The following is a 22614-nucleotide window of genomic DNA, read 5'->3' as shown; positions in this document are numbered from 1 at the left end:
CTAGCTCCAAAACAGACTCTAAAACCTAACCACTTGATTGCCTGTTCTTTTTGATGGGACACTGAAGTTAGCTGTTATTTCAATAGAGCAGGTTCAGCAACAAATAGAAAGCAGTCATCCCGTGTTCATGCCACAGGTCACAAGACACTTAAGAAAAAAAAAAAGGTATTTTTCTGTAATCTGGAGGGCTGAAAAAAGCACACTCAGTTTTTCCAAACTCCACAGGCCAAGGTCTGGCACAGCTGGCAATAAGCCATAGTCAATAACGCTCATCAATGCAGAGATCATTCCAAAAAAAGCCGTTGGTTTTTTTTTTAATATATATATATATACCTCGAAAAGTTTTATCAGCTGCACTTAGCTTACGGCTCCAGTTAAGTGTTACGATGAGGCATACAGAGCCTCTCAGAACCTGTTTGCTGCAGAAAACTATGTAAACATGAGAGGTCCCACACAAGTCAGCCCAACACTAATTAAGTCTGTCACAGAGGTACCTTGCTTTCTAATAACACTGTATCATGCAGGTATTTCCACTACTGAAGGTACTCCAACTCCCCACTGTCCCACATGATAAGAAGTCACAAATGGCACAGGTAAAGGTCAGTTACAATTCCCACAGAAAGGCTGGGAAAGGATGCTAAGATCACAATTAAAGGTCTACTGCAGGTTTCTGGGGTCAGGTTTTTTTTGTTGTAGTGGTGGGGTTGTTGATGGGCTGGAGAAAACAAAATCTCCAGTGAGCTAACCTAAAATCTAGATACCATGGGAACAAACTCTATCTATACCTATTTGCTATGAATATTTTTCCCTTTAAAAAATAGTAGCTGTTATTATAACTTTTTTCTAAAAGCATTTTTATCAAGTTTGAAATCAAGGCATAGCACAAAGCTTACAAAGCAAGACTATGAACATCATTGCTAAGCATTAAAACCTGACAAGAAAAGGGTTGTGAACACACTGCTATAAATTACACATTCAAAATATGTGCATAAAAAGTGTATCTTGTGGTCCGGACAACTGGCACAGTATCAGTATTTACACAGTCTCCTGATTAAATGAAGTTTTTAGGTAGACTGCAATAATACACAAAAGAAAAACTATAAAAAATTATTCACCATTTATGCTTCAGCTTATTATTTGCAGATAATTTTACAATTATTTTTTAATTTCTTCATCTTCACTGAAAGAAAAAGCCCACTTCTATTTTACAGCTATAAATGTGTCAATAAACGCAAGGAAATGATGAATGTTGTATTTTAAAAACTGGACCAAGCAGATTCATTGGTTTATAAATTCACATTACTCAAAGGTCAAGCAACAATGTTCACTAAGATTTGTATGTACTTGCAAATTTAGAATACACAGAATTAATATTAATTTTTCTCTAAATTATCATCTTATTTTAAATTAACATCAGGAAGCTTCCATGAGATATATATATTGACAGTTAATAGTTTAGTAAGATTTGGGTTTTTTAAAGAAACATTCTAGTTTCAGTCTTGTTTAAAAGCAGATATTCTGAAGTAGTAACATTCCAAACACCTTCAGTCTGCAAACTGAAGTAGTGCAAACACTAATTATTAAGAATTTACTTTTCTAGACTTGCCAATAAGTCTTTAGCAGTATTTTAACAATATTTTAAGTTACAAAAGTGAACTGAGAATATTTGTAAATACAGACTTGCAATAAATTAGTAGACCATCAACCACATTACTCATTAATCTTTTGCCAGGTACATCAACAAGAACTTACCAATTTTAAGCTATACATCATTTCACTGCATGCAATTACAGTTCCAACTTCTCTGAATAGGCAGTCCCTCCAAAAGAACACCAAATACTTTCTGAACAGAAAATTCCTGTTTTCTATCAGGTAATTTCTAGAGCATCACCTTTCCCTGCCTTTTTGTTGCTCTTCACTTGCACATCATATTTTTCTCCCACAGGTAGTCAAAACAGTAAAGATACACCTGGAGGAAAAAACCAGCTGTTTGGAAGCAAAAACCATGAGGTTTTTTTATTTCCTAATACTGTTTACTCCTTTTTTCCAGTAGTTGTCACTAATTAATAGTGCTTGAGTAACATGTACAGTCCCAAAGAAAAAGAAATTTTACATTACAGAAGCCTTTTTCCTTCAGATCCCTACCTCCCATGTTTATTGCTCCACGAGGACCCATATCACCCATTCTCATTTCCTGTTCTCTCTGAAAGTAAACATAGTTTTCATGGTCAACCTATCATTCTTAGAACTTAAAACATACCCATATACTCCATGAAAAGAAAAGTTTTCAATTTCAAAAGTTTCCAGTGATTACAAAAATGAACAAAGAATAAAAGTTTACTATAATCCCCTATTTTTATAAAATCAAATGGAATAAGAAGTTCAATATAGCAATGCTGTACATTTTTGCATAATGGTAAAGGTTAAATATCACAAGTTTCATTTATCAGATGGAGCAGTCTAAAGCTCCCAAATAGTTATGTGATCAAATGCAAATGAATCAATCTTCACACAGTATTTTTCATTATTACGAAGTATATTTACATTTTAACTGTTAATTAAAAAGTGGTCTTATTACAGTATTGCCTAAAGGCCGTGGTTCAACAATAGTCCACCTGGCTTCATGACTCAAAAATGCTTCTGTTGATTGGAAAACAAGCTCTGATGGTATACAAACCCAATCTGCCAGTTCATCTTTCTTCAAATAGTTCTGACTTAACTTGGTGGTGGTGCGTTTTTTAATAAATTATATCACACTATTGATATGTTAGTTCAGATACTGACCATGGTTTTCAAACCAGAATAAAAATGTAGCATCAGCTATATAACTTGCATTTATGCCAAATAGACAAATTGATCCATATGCAATTGATGCTCAGTCATCCAACAGCAAAAGAGTTCTGATGTTACTGATCATGAACCACGGCCTGCTGTGAAACAATACTCAAACGATAGCACCCAGAGCGGCAAAAATCATCCCTTAGGTGAAAACAAAGCTAACTACCACAAATAATTCCAATGGATTTTAGTATTATTGCTTATATCAAAAGGATGAGATAGAAACAAATTCACAGTTCAAAAATAAAACTAATGAAACTTACACCAAAAAATGTTATCATAAATTTTCTGCAAGGTTAACATATAACTGATTTGAGTGAACACACATGTGCTGAGAATAAGCATACGCAAAACTATACCTGATTCTGAAAGTCATACCACTTAAGAACAAAAGTTCAGATGCACTTTGAAAACAATTCCATATACTAAGCAACTCAGTCTTGCTATAAGCAACCTTTAAATGGAAACATCAATCAAATCAAAATATATTCATAGTATTTTTACAGTTTCACAAAACTCCTTTTCATTCAATTATATCTGGGAAGCCACATGAGTCTTCTATCTTCACACACTTAAAGCAGCAGACACCAATATTTGACAGAACAGAGTCAATGGTTTTGTAAAAATATCCTGGTATGGGAAACTGTCATAAGATACATGACAAAAGGCTCACAGGTCAGTAACTTTGTTTCTAGTAACTCAACATACAAAACGTATTTAATGTAAGAAGTATGTATACTATTTTCAAAAGAACATGGCTTAATGTGGAGAAGAAAAGTAATGCCTCATAACTAAAAGACACAGGCAGATTTTAAGGTCCAGCTATGAAAGGCCGCTGATGAACACCCAAGGACCTCCTCTTCTGACCCTAGAACCCACATTAAAACATGCAACTACTTTGTCAGACCTTTCACAGTAAGTTAAGGAAGGATCCTTGACACGTCAAGGAAGATCAGCAGCCCTGTTAGGATCAATCATACCCAAAACTGATAGAAATGAGTTAGTCACAAAACTGGCATACAACCTTGTTGACATCAGTCTCTCCTTTTATACCTCAGCCCTGACATGAAGAGGAAAACTGGCATATCACCCCTAATGTCAATCCCTAGCCCAACATTGTAGAAAAAACACCATGGCTATCAGCTTACATTAATCAGACTGTGTGTGCACATGTGCATGCATATGGTGTGTGTGTGTGTGTGAAACAGGACATGCCAAACACAGCTGTGAGACTCTAGCTACAAGGAAGAGAACCTGATTTTGAATTACTGCACATAACTTATTTAATACATCTCAGGCTCAACTACAAGCTAGTGTGGTGGTTTTTTTGTTTGTTGGTTTTTTTTTAAATGTGAAATGCGTCATATAAGGTAGGTCCAAGTACAATACCAGCTAGACAAGGATATTAAGTAAAGAGTTATAAAGCTGTACTAGTTACTAGAACTTAACTTGTTTTCTTTGCAAAGGATTGAAACATTGGCAAGCTGCAACATATACTTCTTTTAAAAAAAGCACACTACGCTTCCTCCTAGCAATAAACCAGGTTTTTGTCAGTTTGAAATGCTACCAGTCTTCAGCTAACAGCAAGTACAACAAAAGAGAGGGGTAGAATCTGTAATTTTCACTTTAAGTCATCTAACCTTTGTAACAAAAACCATGAAGCAATTACTTGCCATTTCATAGCTTTAACTCTGGTGTTGAATTACTACCATATAAAAAACATTTCAGCTATAGACTCAAGATCCGTAAATGTGCCTTATGATCTCTGCTGCCTGTTGATATATCAATGTGCCTACTGGAATTATTATTCTTCCTACTGTACTTGTTCATAACTTTTTTCAGCACAGTGAAATTCTTCTGTACTGTTAACACAGGATTAGCTAATTTAAGATAAATCCCGTCAGAGAAAATACTGAATTTCAAATGTTAACAGACAGCATATATCACTAATGTAATGAAATGCTTGACATATTAACTGTAAAAATATGTACTTGGATCATTTGCCAAAGCCTGTACTTGCAGGAGTCCAGATGGTACCAAAATTCAGTCCTATCCCACACAAATCATGTTCTAGACAGCTATTTACTATGTGAGCATAAACAAGTTATTGCAGGTAAGTTAGGTCATCTATACCATGGGCTTTGCCTAAAATATGACAGAGTAGTGGAACCAGTACTGTCTGATATTCCAGCCCACCCAAGAGCTTTGTTCTTGTATATTCAAGCCCTTGCAGAACCTAACAATGATAGCATTATCTTCTCAGAGCCTCTTTTCCCCACTACGCAACTGCTCATTCCTGAGTAGCAGCCTGCTTCAGCCCCTTCCCTGAAGCCACCCATAACTACCCATTAACAGGGAGTTAAAACTAAGCAGCAAGAGGAGGGCTAAACTTTTGTTAAAGAAATCTGTGGGGAAGCTACTAAGAACCTCTGAAGTTACCCAGTACTTTGGCAAACAAACTAGAAGAGAACTAGAAAAATGGATATGCAGTTAGAGGGGGAAAAAAATAAAGCCTTAAGAAAAAGAATGTGTGGTGACATGTAACTTAACCTTTGGAAAGATTTAAAAAAAGCCCAAACCAAAAAACTAAGTGAAGAAAACAAAGAATAATATCCTGTTGTGAAAGGGTAATTGTTTACACACCTCAAAGGAAAGCTTTCCAAATTACTTCTGTTGCAAAATCCTTGTAAAATAATTCAGAACTCACCAATATAAACAACCCTCAAGACCCTAAAGAAGGTCTGATTCATCGGAGCAATTTGCTTTTAGAGAAACTGCTATGATGGCACTATAGCATTATACTTGCTAATTACTTTAGATACAAGTATTAGAAATGAAATGTCCTCACAATTCCAACTCATTTTGATGTCAACTGTAAAAAATAGATCTGCACAAAAATACTGAACACATACGTTTTCAAATTACATATATACTGTACAGTTCATATAATATGGATTCTCCCCTTTTACAAGTATTAGAAATAAGATTTCTTGAGCATTTGAGGTATATCGTGCAACATTCTTACACGTCAATCACCATTGATACCAGTAACCTAAGCACACAGAGAACTGCCAAGATTATTATTTTTTTTTCTGTTTTTTAAAAATGTATTAGGATATTTTTAAATTCACTCTATAAAACTGTTTTGAAAAGACACATAAGAATTGATACAGGAGAACGTATCAGATGCAATTCCCTTTTCAAGCTGAAAATAAAAATACAAGTAGTCATGAAACTTTTTTAACTGTCAAACCAATATTACTTCTGGCCCTGCATTTGCAGCAGCCCAATGAAAATTAAAAATCTTGTCTCCAAATGACGCAATACTCATGGTAACAACACTATCAAAAAAGTTATGGTATGGAATAAATATGGCACAGAAGATATTAGATATTTGCAAAAAGCAAAATATCAACAGAAATACTAAAACAACAGCTCATCCATTTTTCTTCAACTGTTTGTGGCCAGGAGATGCACTTCCCAATTAACACAGGACTATTCACTCACCTTTCAGCTAAGGCATGGTAATCAAATTAATGCTAAGATACAACCTCAAGAAAATGCCTTATAAAAAAAGCACACTTACCACATAAACTTAAAACTTGCACATTAACATTGGTAACTTAATTAGCACTTTATCTAGGTTGTATGTGTAGAGCAAGATGTAATTCACAGGGCTGTTGATTCTCACTTGTTTTCATTAAAATGGAAACTGAACTCTATTCTCTAGTAACTTTGTCAAAACAGGTATAACACTTCTGTACCTCTTATTAGAATTCACTACTCCCTTCTAGAGTGGTTTGTTTCATTAAAATCTTTCTAGAAAAGAAACATTATTTCCAAAGGCTTCTCTAGGAGGCCTAGGACCCTTAAAACCTTACACAAAACTGTAATTTAAAGACAACTGTATTTTAAAGACATAAATCATACAAATGGTTAAAATTGCTAGTTTGGTAGTCAAAAATAGAATTTGGAGAATACCTTTGCTAGTGCAGCATTTCTCTTTCCCTCAGAATATTCCACTACTTCGCTCCAATGACTAGCTTACTGGAAGTTAGGCTGCCAGCAAGGAGTTGAAGTAACAAAAGCCTTCTCTTCCACCAACTCCTCATTACCTTTCCCTCTTTGGTTTATCCATCAATTAAGATTAATACGTAACATCCGGAATTTATACAATATCCTAAAATAGCTCATTTTATTCCATCACATGCAATAACAGTAAATCATTTTAATAGAAAAAGACTGATCTTTCAAAATCCAAGAGTTCTGTGTTTCTGAGCAGTGCTACCTAAATCCAGAGCTAATCACTCCTCTGAGCTGGGTGTCTTCCAGCCTGAACTACTTAAGAATTCTATGAACTGGACAATTGCTCCCACCCCTAAGTTTAAAACAGAAACAAGCTCACTTACATCACACAAAATTACACAAGCAAATACATTAAACTAGATAACAACTAAAGGAAATGTAGCTATAGAACACGTAGCATACAGGAAACTACACAGTCCTATTTTTTAAGTAGGGCATCTAATGAAAAGAATTTTCATTATGTTTAATAGCTGTCAATAGGACTGTCAGAGAAAAGCAGACAGATAAAGCCAATTTCCTCCATGGTGACTCAAGTCATGAACACAGGTGGTGGAGATGACTCATTAAGTTACAGCATTTTAAAAACCTAAACATTTAAAAAACCCCTTATCATTAAAAACCAGGAATACACATTGCATGAAATACATGCAGATGCATATATTCCAGTAAATGCTACAAATTGGAAAAACACTCCCAGTGGTAGTAACAATGATAATTACAGCTACTGACAAAAACGCTTCTGATTTCTTAAATTTTTCTTAAATATTTCAATAAGATTGTAAAGGAAATATCAATGTTATTAAAATTGGGGAATTTATTTTAAAACTAATTAACAGCAAAAGTATAGGAACGTATTCGGGAAAAACCTCCACACACTACATCCTTGTCCTCTGCTTTTTGTTTTGAGAACAAACAAGAAAGGTCTTCAACTTCTGTGGGGCCTTCCCTCATTTCCCTTCTACATCTCTAGGAGAGCACTCAGTTGCTGAGGGTAGTCCTCAGCATCTAAACCTCACAGAAAGAGAAACAACTGCAGTTAAGACTAGCCAAAACTATTTAGTATTCTAAGCTGAAGTTATTCTTTAAAAATACAAAAAAATTTACCTCTAGCAATGTTTTAATATCACAGTTGTAATAAAAATAACAGTAAATTAATATTAATGTAGACAGATACCAAAGCGTATTAAAAACATCACTCTTATTATACCTTGTAGCATATACTGGTATGTTTTACATGGAATTAATAAAGAATTGGGTAGGATAGTACTCCATTATAAAAATTCTTTAACTAAGAATTGAAAAGCCTCTCAGTGCATCAGGTAACACACATTAACACCAGAAAAGATAGAAATGGATTTCCATTTTGAGTGTGTGAAAAAGTACACACACTCAACACTTCTTGCAGATTTAGAAGAAACTTTTCAAAAAGAAAGTTACATATTCCCTCAAATGCATCTATATTTTAATACCAGCCATTTTTGAACTCTACAAGATGGAAGAGTTTAAGATCTGCCTTTGTTTAGGTAAAACTAGCTTCTACTTTCCAAATCATGCAAGTTGTTGGGTTTATTTCTGGGAGAGTACAATGTTAAATAACTGTGATCCTTCTAGTATGCTTTCTTTTTTTTGTCACCTTCCTACAGCTCGATGCAAAACCCAATCTAAAGAAAAGCTGACTTCCTTTGAATACATCAGTCCTCCCATGACGTTTAGGTGAGGTCTCTATATTGACAGTTTTGGAAAAGAAAGCAGTTTAATTGCATTAATATTACTCACATTACAAAGACATTCAGGGGACACCTCACTAACCAGCAATATTTAATAATGCCCTGTAAGAAAATACTATTTAATACAGAAGAGACAGCTGCTAGGCTAATCTAAAAGAGATAAGCCCACAGACCACTTGGAGGCCCCTCAAACTTGTGAGCATCAAGGAGACTGAAAGATCCCAGAGATGCAATACATTTTACTGAACACTACATTGTAAATATTGTATGCACTCAAACTGTCACCTATAGCAGCTGCAAAGCCCTATTAATGCAATCTGATTACAACTATTGAAAATCTTCAAGAATGAACAATCATTACATTACTGTAATTCTCAAAAGATACAGCTGCAAGTGATCTTTTTCTTAAGACTAGTTTCAATGGGACTTGTAAAATTTTAGATTTTCCTCAAAAGCTAAGTCAAAGGACAGCCAAGTACATTAACATAATCACTATTCTTGTATATTGGCCAAGAATAATTTTACTTCATCCTTTCCAAATACAACTGCTGTTTATAGAGGCAGCAGACCACATGGTGTCCTTTCCTTTGTAATGTAGAAGAATCATCCTATCTACCAGATTTTGCTTACATTTCAGGTGTCCTTTCCTCTTTTATTTTTTTCCCCACCCAAAATGTTCTAGTTAATTCTGCCTGTAAGAAAGCAAACCTGTAACATCCTGTAAAAGATGAGTATATACTTACACAACCAAAAAGTAAAACTGGAGCAAAAAACGTATTTTCTTTTTAAAAAAATGTGGACCAACATACCACCAGGAAAGTAAGATTTTTTTTTCACAGCACAAAAGACTTGCAAACACTCCTGGCATTCATCACCTCCATACGGTACACTGGGCTTGTTCCGGCCTGGAAATATGTTCCAGATACTACTTCAAAATTAGCAAAGGGAAAACTAAAAAATCTTGTGTAAAAATAGTCATGCAAGGTGACAAGTTAACAGCTGGTTAAAGTTCTTTCAAGAAAAAGCCAACTGAAAAAGGCTAATACCTTAGAGTGAAACCTGTCTGCAGTAGCAAGTCACGCTCAGTAAACTGTTCAAATCCTGTCAAAACCAGATTCTTTTTGAAATTTAAGTTTGGGGTAGAAAGTAAACTAGATTAGGAAAACAGTCCAAAATACTTGCAACTGTTGCACGGTTGAGATGTTTTTTCACTCCTTTGCCATGAGAAGCAGAAAATAACTAGTGCTCAGAACTATAGGAGTAAGGCAAATGAACTAGAAAAGACAAATGAAATGCAAAGTAATGGTGGTGGTGAGGGGGGGAAATGTGAATAATCATTACTGTTTTTCAGTGCAGAACAAGCGAACAAAAGAATACTTACTGTCTGAACCAGAAAAGGTAGTAGTATAAACACTTTCTCAGCCACCAGTTTGGAGGCAGAGATATTCACCCATCTTCAATGTTAACAACTGGCCACCACCACTATCACAGAAGTTGTCTACATGCCTACAGAGATTTTTCTGGATGTCTTCATCTAGTGACCTTAGACACTAAACTTGAGAATTGCAAGCTTTTACAGAACACATTCCAAAAGTCAGAACTTGAATAAAAGCACAAATAAATATATTTTTATAATAAAGGTTATGTGCTTTTTAAAGACTTTTTATCACAGAAGCTACTGCAGGTTTTTTGGTTGGGTTTTTTTTGTGTTTTTTTTTTTTTTTTTAAACACAGAACCCATACTTTCAGAATACTACACTACAGGCTAAAAATTCAAACTACAATCTAACTTGTTAACAAAAAAGGTAACAGTCTAAAATAACCCAATATTTACTACAGAACCTACTCTGTTGATGACAGAATTTTGCACCATATTGAGATTTATGTCTTTTCGCTTTATTATTTTGACTTGTAGTTATTTGCTGCTACTCTGAATTTTAATACGGCATTTAAAACAGTGCATTAATATATCATTATTGCTGTGGGTTTTTTCCTGCCTATCCCACTTCTATTTGTTATAACACAGTAAAATACCGTATATGCAGCATTTACAGAATACAACTGACTAAAAAGGTTCCTCATTTTCTCAAACCTGTGGAAAATGTTATCTACCAGTCAAAAAATTAATGCATACAGAAGACAAAATCTGGCCCCGAACTGCATATAACAGTAGCAAGGAACAAAATCCAAAGGTTTTAATTCCATGCCCATGCCTCTATTAAATCATCTTTATGTCATCTCTTCTGGTAAAGGAAAAAACTTCCATGTCTCTTCATTATCTACGGCTACCCACATGAAGCACTCTCTGAGGGTATAACTTTTTTTCAAATGCCATCACTGCTGACCATTTCAGAACAAACAGGAACAGAGGTCTTCTTTCTATCAAAATTTCCCCTTGATTTAATAATGAACAGTCACAAGGAAGGTAAAATTCTGCTTCTCAAATACTTTAAGGTAAAATTCAGAAATACTTTTTTTACAAGACAAAGGTTCTTAGAGAAGGTAACCACTTTAAAAATCAGGAAATCCTTTTTTTTTTTTAAAAAGGAAGATTATCTGTATTTCAACTCTCTGAATATCAGCTTCCTCTTTACAACATTCTGTCAATTAACTTGGTTCTGCAACCTTAAATCCATAGAACTAATAAATGAAAACGCTTCTCCCAGTTCTATTAGCTTAATATCTTGAATAAGAGTAATAAAATTAAAAAATTTTATACAGTTCAACAGCTGAACAGAATGAATTTTTTTTTAATTTGTAGTCAATTTAAGGCACTAAACTGTTTACTTACCTGTAAAACTACTTTCGAAAAGCAATATCCACCACACCACCGAATTCACAACTGAAACATGTAATTACATTATATTCACATCTTCAGAGGCTTTATCAGAGAAATTTATGGTGCAGCTTAGAATTACTCTGGTTTTCTTTTAGCTAAAGAAATGGCATGAGAGTAGGTAAGTATCAAAACAGACATCCATGGGAGCAGGGAGGATACCATACTTTCACAGAACAAGCTGCAAAGAATTTAAGATGCACTCCTCAAGTCACGCCAGTGGGCGTGGTGTTGAAAGGCTATTTAACTGGTAACGAGGTCCGAGCTAACTGTACCATCATGCAGAAATACATAAAAATATTTAACTGAAAACTGAGTGTCATAAAACAATGCTTTATTTTAGATTTCCCAAGTGTTAAGTTTTCCTTGCACGAGAAACAAATCTAGGCAAATACTGTAACAGCAAACATTTGACTGATTCAAAACAACCTTTCGCAACTGCAGGACTCAAGGATGAGATGAAGTAAAAGCCATCTAGGTTTCCTTAGAAGAAAAATTAACCAGCCAAGAATATCCTTTATCAAGAAGTGTTTATGTAAAAATCTAACAACTTCTTAATTGGAATATCAAATATAACATTGCAAAATCAACTTTAAACACTTTAAAAACAACACTAGTTATAGCCACAGTGTACTAAATATGACACTTTGCCAGACTTTTGTATTAACAGTTTTTCTCACCAAGCAGATATAATACATGATGACTAAATTTTAACACAAAAAAAGAGACTAGTTGTAGCTGCTATCGCATAACTGATCTGAGTTACCAAGTAATTAGAATATGCAAGTATTTGTCAAAAGGAAGCTGAAAGCCAAAGTTTTTCATTGCTACAAAAAAGTCCTATAAGAGAAACTTCTAACAAACATATATAGCTTTCTATAAGTTATGACTGCTGCTTACAATCAGAATAGTTCGATGTTTTAAGACTTCCCCAACAAAGCTCTTGCCAAAGTTCCCACATACAGCACATAAACAAATAAAACATGAATAAAGAAGCATCAATGGACTTTCTGGCATGAAACCACGCTCCACAGTTTTCCAGCTCTCCATAGTTTTCCAGCTAGTACTTTTATACAACCTGGAGGCCATTTACTGTAAAACAGGAGCAAGACGAGGTAGACTTGAATGAAGACAGACACTTATTTGAATAATTAAGAGTTCTGAGAAAAACAATATACATTGGACCAGGCAATTCTAGCATTTCAATCAAAAGTTTGAGAAACTAGTCATCTCAAGAAATCCAAACTGGTTAAGAAAACCTGCCTTTTAGTTGATCCCCTGACCCAAATTCATACACAGTAATTCTTAAGCTACAGTGGCTGCTTTCATCAAAAGATATCCAATTCATTTATTATAGACCCAAAACTCAGAATCATGTTAGGGACACCATGGGCATCACAACAGGGACAAACAAGAAGAGCTGGTCATTACCTAAAGAACATACAAGTTCCCCTACAGAGAAACAAATATTTAGTTATTCAGAAAAGGCAGAGGAGAACAAACACATACTCCATAAGTAAATAAAATTTTAAGACTTCCAAAAACCAGCATTACATACAGAAGAAAAACAAAGCCTGAAGAACCTAGTTTTGACATTACATTGTCTTTTTCTGATCTTTTGTATTAATATATTCAGAAGAGACACCAGCTAAACTGCCACAAGTGTATCAAGAAAACTGCATTCAGCAGTACCAGTAAAAGCAACGTGCTTCATGTTACATACAAAATAAAACTAATACAAATACTTCATCCTACACCATTAGCCACTGTAGGAAACCATAATGGGGACACACACCTTAGCAGAGCCTGTTGTGATAGGACACGGGGTAATGGTGTTAAACTAAAAGAGCAGATTTAGACTAGATATAAGTAAGAAATTTTTTACAACAAGGATGGTGAACTACTAGAACAGGTTGCCCAGAGAGCTGGCAGATGCCCCATCCCTGGAAACATTCAGGGTCAGGTTGGATGTGGATCTTTGCAACCTGATCTAGTTGGAGATGTCCCAGTTCATTGCAGGGGGGGTGGACTAGATGACCTTTAAAGGTCCCTTCCAATCCAAAACACTATGATTCTGTGATGGTGTTTGGGAAAACCACCTTTAAATGGCTGTCCTGGTTTCAGCTGGGATATAGTTAATTTTCTTAGTAGCTGGTGCAGTGATGTGTTTTGGATTTGGTGTGTGAACAAAGCTGACAGTGCACTAACATTTTTGGTTGTACCTAGGTAATATTTATTCCAAATCAAGGACTTTTCAGTTTCTCGGGCCCTGCCAGCTAGAGGGCTGGAGGGGCACAAGGAATTGGGAGGGAAAACAACCAGGACAGCTAGCTTGTACTGGCCAATGGGATATTTCATACCATAGAATATCATGCCAAGTATATACAAGCTGGGGGAAGAAGGAAGGGGGCAGGGGGGAATTCAGCATTATGTCATTTGTCTTTCCAAGTAACCACGATGCATGATGGAGCCGAGCCCTGCTTTCCTGGAGATGGCTGAACATCTGCCTGCTGGTGGAAAGCAGTAAATTAATTCCTTACTTTGCTTTGCTTGCGTGCATAGTTTTTGCTTTACCTATTAAACTGGTTTTATCTCAACCACAAGTTTTCTCACTCTTAACTCTTCCGATCCTCTCCCCCATCCTGCTGTGGGGGGAGCATGCAAGTGGCTCTGTGGTGCTTGGTTGCCAGCCAGCGTTAAACCACGACAATGGTAAACCTTAAATATATTTAATTGACTCCTTAAATGTTGGATTAACCAAGATACTAAGCTCCCCACCTGAACAGTTACAAAACAGCTCTACAGAAAGTCACATCTTTTTTCCAAAAAACACTACCTACTAAAAATGATAATTCAACTAACAGTAACACTGAATCTCTGGGAAATTAAAGTGAAACCTAAAGAAAGACTTGACTGAAGACATAAATATCTGACTTAAATTCCATAGTCCTCATGGAAGATTTAATAATCCAAAATAAGCACTAGCTCTGGTAAGGAGATAAACCCACTTCATGCCTACACTACAGAAAGGAGGCTTGTGAAATATTAATGAGAAAACCCCTGAACATTTTAATTAACAAACAGCATTTAGGCTGGTATCAAAAGACAGGCAATCTCACTAAGACAAGTTAATTTCTATGTCTCAGTTTACTGCATTACCACATTAAAATTTTCCACTCCAGGAGAGCTACTGAATCCAAACGTTACAACCTAAGCAAAAGGTGAGAGGCTTACTGCTCACACTAAGGAAAAAACTACTCAGAAGGCATTGCCCTCTTGAGAAACCAGGTCTATAAATAAGTTTTCCTCACACTAAGCAACAGATCCATTAACAGGTCTCCTGACGACAAAAACCACTATTTCTACAGAAATTACACTTACTGCTTCTTGGGTGTTTTACTATTTAAAGACAGATCATTTGAATAAAGACAAACTTTTCTTAGCAGAAGAACTTATTTTGGCTGCAAGTCTCAATGCCACCAAGTAAGATCTCAGGATTTAGACAGGTGGATGAGTCCAAAATAGGTATCAAGTAGACAACTGAAACTGAAAGTTAATTTCTTCTTAGTCTGGGTAAATATGTCTATAAACTCCAAGTCAAACTTAACTCCAGTAGCTGAGGAAGAAAAAATGAAAATTATTAAGGCACACATTAATTTTAGCTTCTTCAAAATATGTAGGGCATTTATCAAACACATTAACAAAGGATTTTTCTGAATTATTTATAAAACCCTTAATCTTACTTGACAGAAGATGAAAAACTGAAGGACTCAGTACTTGAGGAACTTCAGTTAGGTAAGTGGATTTATTTTTTTCTGTAACTTGTAAGCTGTATTTTCAGAAATCATATTAAAAATATGGAATAGACTTACTAAATCTGCTTTTTAATAATTTTTTCCATTTTTATCTGTAAAACCCATGAAACAGGAGAAGCTAAGTATGCAAATAGAGTATCCTATAAACAAGTACACCAGATGCATTTGAAGACTTTCCATTAATAACTGTACAAAAATGGCACCTGCTAAATCTGAGGCCTCATGAAACACTAAGACTGACAAAGACTGGTGTCATTTAGGCACTGCATACAAAGCGTCTGAAAAGTGTTCTTTTAGTTTCTTGATCCATCGGTTTTACTAAAAAAAAAAATGAAGTTATAAACAGATAATCTAAAGAACACACATAAAAAAATTCCTTGTCCATTACTGTAGAAGAGAACAAACCTGGGAGTGCTTATATGCAGTACCGCAACACCTAAATTCATACTGGAGACGTGATCGCACATTAAGGGACAAAAATTACTTATGAATTGTCACTTGCTGTTTACAAGCTCACATGAAGTAAATATGTTCTAAAGCACTTTGTGCAAACATGATAAGATGATGGCAGAATAAAAGGGTTTACTCTCCTAAATCTCTGTAACATAACACAAGAAAAATGCATCACATTACCCTAAATATTCACAGTTCACACACACTGAAATAAGAAATTACTGAAATAAAATGTAACATTGTAATGATTCTTCGCTCCATTACTGAAAAATTACCTTAAGTAGCATCCTTGATACACATAAAAACATAATCTAGAAAGTAAATTATGAACCATCCTAAAATGGCCATGAAATACTTATAACCAAAAAATATCTTATTTCACAAATAGCTTCAGTTTATGTATACAAACACATAACATGCTACAAAAAAGATGGCTGAAGTGCTGCACTGATTTTTATGCAATGTCTTTTCATATTAAGAGCAGATACAACAATAGTTTTTATATCTGTCAATGTAATTAAAGGCTGAAAATAATACAATGTGAATATTTTACGGCCTGTTACAGAATTATCCTTCTTGCCTAGAGCACTGAATTTGGTATCTAAAAACCTGAGGAACATAAGAAATGCAAGATTTAAGTATCCATCTACTAATATGTATCACTGCAATCCTGCAAAACTAAAAAAAAAATAGTGCTAGTGCCAAAACTAAGACCACCCACAAAAATACAAATGGCATGTTCATAAATAGCTTGTTCAAAGGCCTAACTTATGTTGCTTTATGCACAGGAAGAACAAACTTGATCACTAAAGTAAAACCACTGCCAAGAAAGCAGGAATGTTTTGTCAGGTTGTGGGTTTTTTTCAGTTCTACATTTAATGCTCTGCCTTTCTCCAAGCTAGTTTTACCTTAAAAGGCTTTTAAGGTGTCAAACATGAACTACTTCTTCCACAAGAATGTATGCTGGATTGCAATAAGGAGGTAATTCCTCTTTCCCAACCAAGCTGTACAAAAGAGCTTTTATAAAGCAGCTTAGATTTATAGAAGTTTGTTAAGAAACAAGAGACTATATTCATAAAACCTCACAAAACTTCACCACCATCAGCTTCAAGTACACTAGGCTGTCAAGAGAAAATAACCAAATTTAGTAGTAGTAGTAATAGTAGAAAACAAATCAAATTTGAAAAGAACCTTGGAAATTTTTATTCATGTATTATTGGAAATCTGCTTTTGCTTGGTTTAGTTTTGAATAAGGTAGGAAAAAATTCTGCGTTGAGTGAAAATTAAAACTTTTACATAACTGGGGCTTTTGAGCATGATGGAATCAGAATATGGGGGGGGGGGGGGGGGGGGAAGCAGCTCTATTCAGTTAAGAGCCAAGAAGTACAAAAAAGTATTCCCGAATTACAGAAGTTCAAGCAAATCTGACAGACTTGTTTCAAAAACGTACTACTTATCTTGAAAGTGAACGTAGAAGTAAGCGATAAAGATATACCTCATTAGGCTCTAAATAATAAAGAAATGGGAAGCTACATTTATGAACTGCTCTCCAAAGGACCAAACTCTTAAAACAAAGACTAAGCATGAGGTTGGGTTTTTTTCAATCAAGTTTCTGGCATTCCTGAAGCTATGAACTTTGCCTCAACAGCAGAAGTTGTAGTGGACTTGGATGAAAAGCTGTAAGACAGATGAGAGCAAATGAGTAGTAAAAAAGCACATCCCAAACCAGCAGCAATCTCCATTGCTTTAGCAGCTGCCGCTTTATGTTGATACTTAAACAACACACTTGAGCAGCAATGCTTCTGTGTAAGAAAATTTAAAAGGAAAGCAAAACAACATCTCAAAGTAATTTTTGAAGAAGACTAGACATAAAAAAAAGTAACTATTTCGTATACAAATTTTTACATGAAAGAACAGCTAGCATTCAGAAGTTGAAGCTGAAGTCAAAAGAAACAGTTCCTTACTGTTCTGTTTTCAAGTTGCACTTGAAAAAGGAAGAATTTCTTTGGAGGGAAGCAGGCAAGGACATTCAAAAATACCATCTCCCTCTTTAAACCATCAGTAAGAGCAGCTGTAAACCAGTATCACAGCTATTATTTCATTAAGTACAATACCTACCTGACACTATTTTGCAGTGTTACTGCAGAATTAAATCTGTGCACCATAAAACTAAGACTACAACTCCTACATATTTTGGTCTCTTCTGTAGACTCATGAAAACTATTTTAATATACTAAATCCAAATCACTCTTTTCACTCTTCAAAGTTGGTGACATGAATAGAAGCAGCTCCCAAACCTGAAATTTAGTAAAAAGGCTCTGAGATTTAACAATGTAAATATATGTAAGCCATTTACATTTGGATAGTAACCATTGCACAGTTTGAATAATTAATACACTACTAGCACTCAGAAGCACTTTATTTTTTAAAAAATACTTGTGCTGCTGAAAAATTGTTTTCAATCACCATCAGCAAGTTCCTCTTCCAGCAAGAAATATGTATGCAAAATAAAAATTATTAGAGGAAAACAAGCTTCCTGATTAAGCTATTGTGAAATTAGGTGCATACATATTGAGCTGTAACAGCAGATTTCAACTAAGTAACTTATACAAAGCATGGGAAAAATCCTAACCAATACTGAAGTGTTTATCAATAAGTTATCTACTAAAGAACACACAACTAGATTAATATATTGTTTAGGCACCACTAGGCTGCCCATTAGATCAATAATAAACACAATCAAAATTTTAATGTACATCACCATGAACAAGAATGCTTCAGGAAGAGAAATCTGCACAGAAAATATTTTTACCATCTGTAACTAAACCGAGTTAACTGGTAACTGCATTAAACTTAAGACATTTTTCAGAAGTAGTTACACTGAAAAATCAAAAGGTTAACAAGTTAGGGAAAAGATACAGAAAGAAACTCTGAACAGGAAAGCCTAATACTGCAGCCTTACATGAGAGCTTCCAATTCTGGTTGTCGTTGCACTTACCATTTATGTCCTTCGTTTAGACTGAACAGTAAAAAGGGATAGGATATAAGTGAAGAAAGCTTACTTTTCAAAGCTTTTAAGAAACAAAAACAAGGATTAGAAACAATTATTATTTTTCTTCTAAATACATTGTTGGCAGAAGACTTTAATATGTTGTAAAGATTATGCCAAAAGAGTTTATCAAGACCTGATAGGGTAAAAACTATCCACCAGTATCATAAAATGCAATTTTCATCAAGAGGCAACTTTTAAACTTTTACAATGGAAAATAACTTTTTTCAGTGTGTGTACAACGATAATCTGAGACTGTAAGTAATTACCAGATGAAGTCTGTCCACAGTAAACAAGTATTAGTAAGAATAAACTTAAAATAATTTAGTTGTATAAGAAACTCTACTTAATTGACAAAAGACTTGGTGCATCATTTTGCAATCTCCAGAAACGGTTTAAAATTCTTCTCTGCCGAAAAAAGCAAAGGCTTTTTCAATTCCCATTCACACTATACAACTTAAGTACAGTTATCTACAGACATGCTATAATGGATGCCTATAAAACGATAGGCCATGCTTGGAGTTACAGAGCTGCCCTTACTAGAAACAATTGCTAAAGAAAGTAAATACATCACTGGCATTTTTGTTTCAATTCTTCCTCTTTCACAGTTCAAAGGACATTAGAAATAAAACATGTCAACACATGACCAGAATACTAGTCTGAAGACTGGAGAAAAAGATTTTAAATTATTATATATACCACTTCAACTAACATTAAAAAACCAACACCTGTACTGTATATTCTTTTACATAGCTTCTAGTAGGCTTGTCACTGCACAACTACATCTATATATTCTTGCAGTGTATTATTAGTTCCAGATAAACACACAATTCCAGTAATGCAACTCAGTGGGAAAGCTACAAACTTCCAAATTATTCTTCCACACCTTTACCTTTCCGCCAAAAAAGATTAATCACATACACATCACAAAAATTATGCATAGTGATTGAAGTGCTTTCCATTTGAACCATTCCTCTTCCCTTACACTACATTTTTCCCATGTCCAGCACACAAACTTCAACAGTTTCTATTCACACAGAGTTCGGAATTTAAAGATGCAGATAAACGCGAGGATGGCCAAACTGTGACAAGCAATTCAAGCACAAAGACTAAGTAACATTATCTCAAGACAGATGCAAGAAGAAAACCAGTAAAGGTTGCTGGGGCCAACATTATCTGGTTTTCCCCAGCACCCCACGCTGCAGAATAAAGGCCATGACTTCTGCACAGCAATGGAATTCGAGGGAGCTACAGCCATCTCAAGCCTGTGGGTTGGCTCCCCAGCTTCCCCTTCCCGCAGCACTCTGCAGCTTTCAGATCCGCCACAGGATTTCAACAGGTAGCTTATAGGTTCAGAAAGTCAGGCTACCCCAAAAGATGCTATGTGAAGATACTAAGGTGAGGTGAAATTTCGTATCTGGCACTACAGAAGTCACAAAACATTAAGTGCTATTTCTAAATTACATCAGACTACTGTTATATGCTATTTCACAAAATATGTTTAATAGTATATGGGAACACACTAAAGGACATTGTGAGTTTTGAATTCTTGACCTTCATCACCGCAAAGAAAAGACATGCTGAAAGCATGAAAGTGCAAACATATGGAAATAAATGATTGACTTTTTTCTGCTCCAAGTGTCTCAAAGCACAATCAGCAAAATTAACTGACAGCTGTTAGTAAGATCAAAGGAAAAATTTCCCTTCCTCCCCATCTTTACTATAAACTCTAGGGGGCAGAGGGTGAGGAAAAAAGTGTTCCACAGAGACCAAGAAATCTTTTGTTTTCTAACTTCTCTTACGATGTTTCAGAACATACATAATATATTCTTCCCAACTCTACAGAAAATGTTATGGTATAAAACGTAAAATAGGTATTTCTTCCACAAAACACAAAATTAGAATGTAGCTGAGAAACCAGCAGTTTATTTTTGATTTAGGTATCAAATTGTACCTGTAAAGGGGAGAAAAATTCCCTCCTGCAGACTACAGTTGTTTTAATAATGTAAAAGAGTACTATGCGGATCACTTATTTGATGCTTCCTCACTAAGAACAGTAAAAGGTACCCTCACATGAAACTAAAGCATTCACAATACAGGCTGCATTCATTTAACTGCTTTGGTTAGTAGAAACAAAAAATCATACCCTTGACCAAAATAGATTATCATGAAAAATTACAAGCTGACTCCTCTGAGACCACCATTTTGATAGTCCTGCAGGATGAGTCTTCAGAGGCAGAACACGCCTAAATTACTAATATAAATAACACAGAAATTATAGCAGAGGACAATTTTTTTCCCCCACCTTTAATCTTTTGGTCTCCTTTTAGCAAAGATTTTGAGGTTCTCCTCATCTAGTTTTACACTAGGGTCCAAGAGAAAGAGTGATTTTATGCTCCATATGAAGTTAACCCTGCCCATTTTGTTTCTGAAGTATATAGTCTTAACAAGTTAAACATAAAAGTGAGCAAGCAAATCAAACAAGCTTAAGAGCCTGAATTGGTTTAAAATTTAAGCCTTCACACTAGGGCACCTGCTCACGGAAAGATCATTTATTCCCATGACCTCCCACTAAGAAAAATTTAATTATTTTATTGGGAAAATTTATTTCCCAAATAAAAGAGGCAAAATATCTTAACATCTTCACTTAACTGAAGTGTTATATCATCAGCTTGTAGGAAAAACAACATTGATGCCATCATACAAAGAAAGAAACAACTACACTACTAAATTTGTACCACTCACAAGAACGTTGAAATACTAAATGAAAAACAGTAAACAAGAAGGCGGCAGCTCAACAGCTAGTATAGTATAAAAGAGTATTACAATTAAAAAGATTTCACAATTTGGACCTTTATCATAGAATTTTACTTACATTATCCATGAAATTTGGCTTAAAACCTCCCTCCTGCTGTCGTCGTAATTCCTCCTGTTCCCTTTGGCGTAACATCTCTTCTTCACGACGTCGATGTTCTTCTTCATGTCTAGAATTTTTTCAAAAACTGTATCAACTTAGACTCCTGACCTGTTCAGTCTTGTACTCAGTCTCAGGAGATAAGATCAAGCATATAAACAAAGCTGGTCATTACTTATTATTTTATGTAGCATAACACACTAATCTATGTGATGGGTTTGAATATTATTGAAGGATTTATTATTGTTAATTAGAATACAGGTAATTACAATACCTGCACATTCTATACTTATTCTTCTGGCTACATATTGGTAAGCAGGTTACAATACTCCAGGTTTTAACAAGTCCCTGTGGATTAAAACATTTCAATACTACCAAAAAGACACATTTTTAACTCTGAGAGGAGTTCATATTTTGTTCTTTTTTCTCATCTACATTTCTCATTATATTTAATGTGAAAAGCATAACCTCAATCAACATGATGCTACTATGCTCATTATCATAAATTTTAGCAGGCATGAAAACAAATATTTGTATGAATCAGATCCTAAAGGAAAAATTGTCTACAGCATAACAGAATATCAAACGAAAATATCCCCAAAATCTCATGTCAGACTATAAATTTGCAATGCTACTATTTCATATGCAGTTCATCTGCCTGTAAGTCTTAGAAGCATGTCCAAATCTATTACAGCTATGCTTCAGTTACAAGGTTGAAATAAATAATATGAAACAAAAAAAATTTAAGACATTTCAAAACTATAAATTTAACAGTACTAGTAAAGCTGAAATGATTTTTTTTCAAAACCAAGAAATATTTTAAAGCATTCTTTTATATTAGCGTAAGTGATCATTTCTGTTCAAGAAACATGTTATGCTTTTTAAAAGTAACTTCT

The 22614-nt window shown here is 34.8% G+C and overlaps 1 protein-coding gene across 13 annotated transcripts in view; it reads right to left on the bottom strand.

Moving 5' to 3' along the window:
- Positions 1 to 22614, bottom strand: part of PSPC1 (paraspeckle component 1) — a 68209-nt gene that overhangs the window by 33522 nt on the left and 12073 nt on the right. For 7 of the 13 annotated variants that reach the window (XR_005826288.1, XR_005826287.1, XR_005826290.1 and 4 more), the window contains exons 6-7: positions 21680 to 21788; positions 2146 to 2203 (exon numbers count right to left, since the gene is read on the bottom strand). Coding sequence is in view for 2 of the 13 variants with exons in the window: in XM_040583527.1 (XP_040439461.1) it covers positions 2146 to 2203; positions 21680 to 21788 (167 nt within the window). In the remaining 11 variants the exon portion in view is untranslated. The remainder of the gene's footprint in view (positions 1 to 2145; positions 2204 to 21679; positions 21789 to 22614) is intronic. The other 6 variants (XR_005826291.1, XR_005826295.1, XR_005826292.1 and 3 more) reach the window with 1 other exon arrangement.

The sequence above is a fragment of the Falco naumanni genome, chromosome 2 (assembly GCF_017639655.2).
Source record: "Falco naumanni isolate bFalNau1 chromosome 2, bFalNau1.pat, whole genome shotgun sequence".
NCBI classification, from domain to species: Eukaryota; Metazoa; Chordata; class Aves; order Falconiformes; family Falconidae; genus Falco; species Falco naumanni.
Note: the sequence above shows the minus strand (reverse complement) of the source record. Positions and strands in the feature narration are given on the sequence as shown.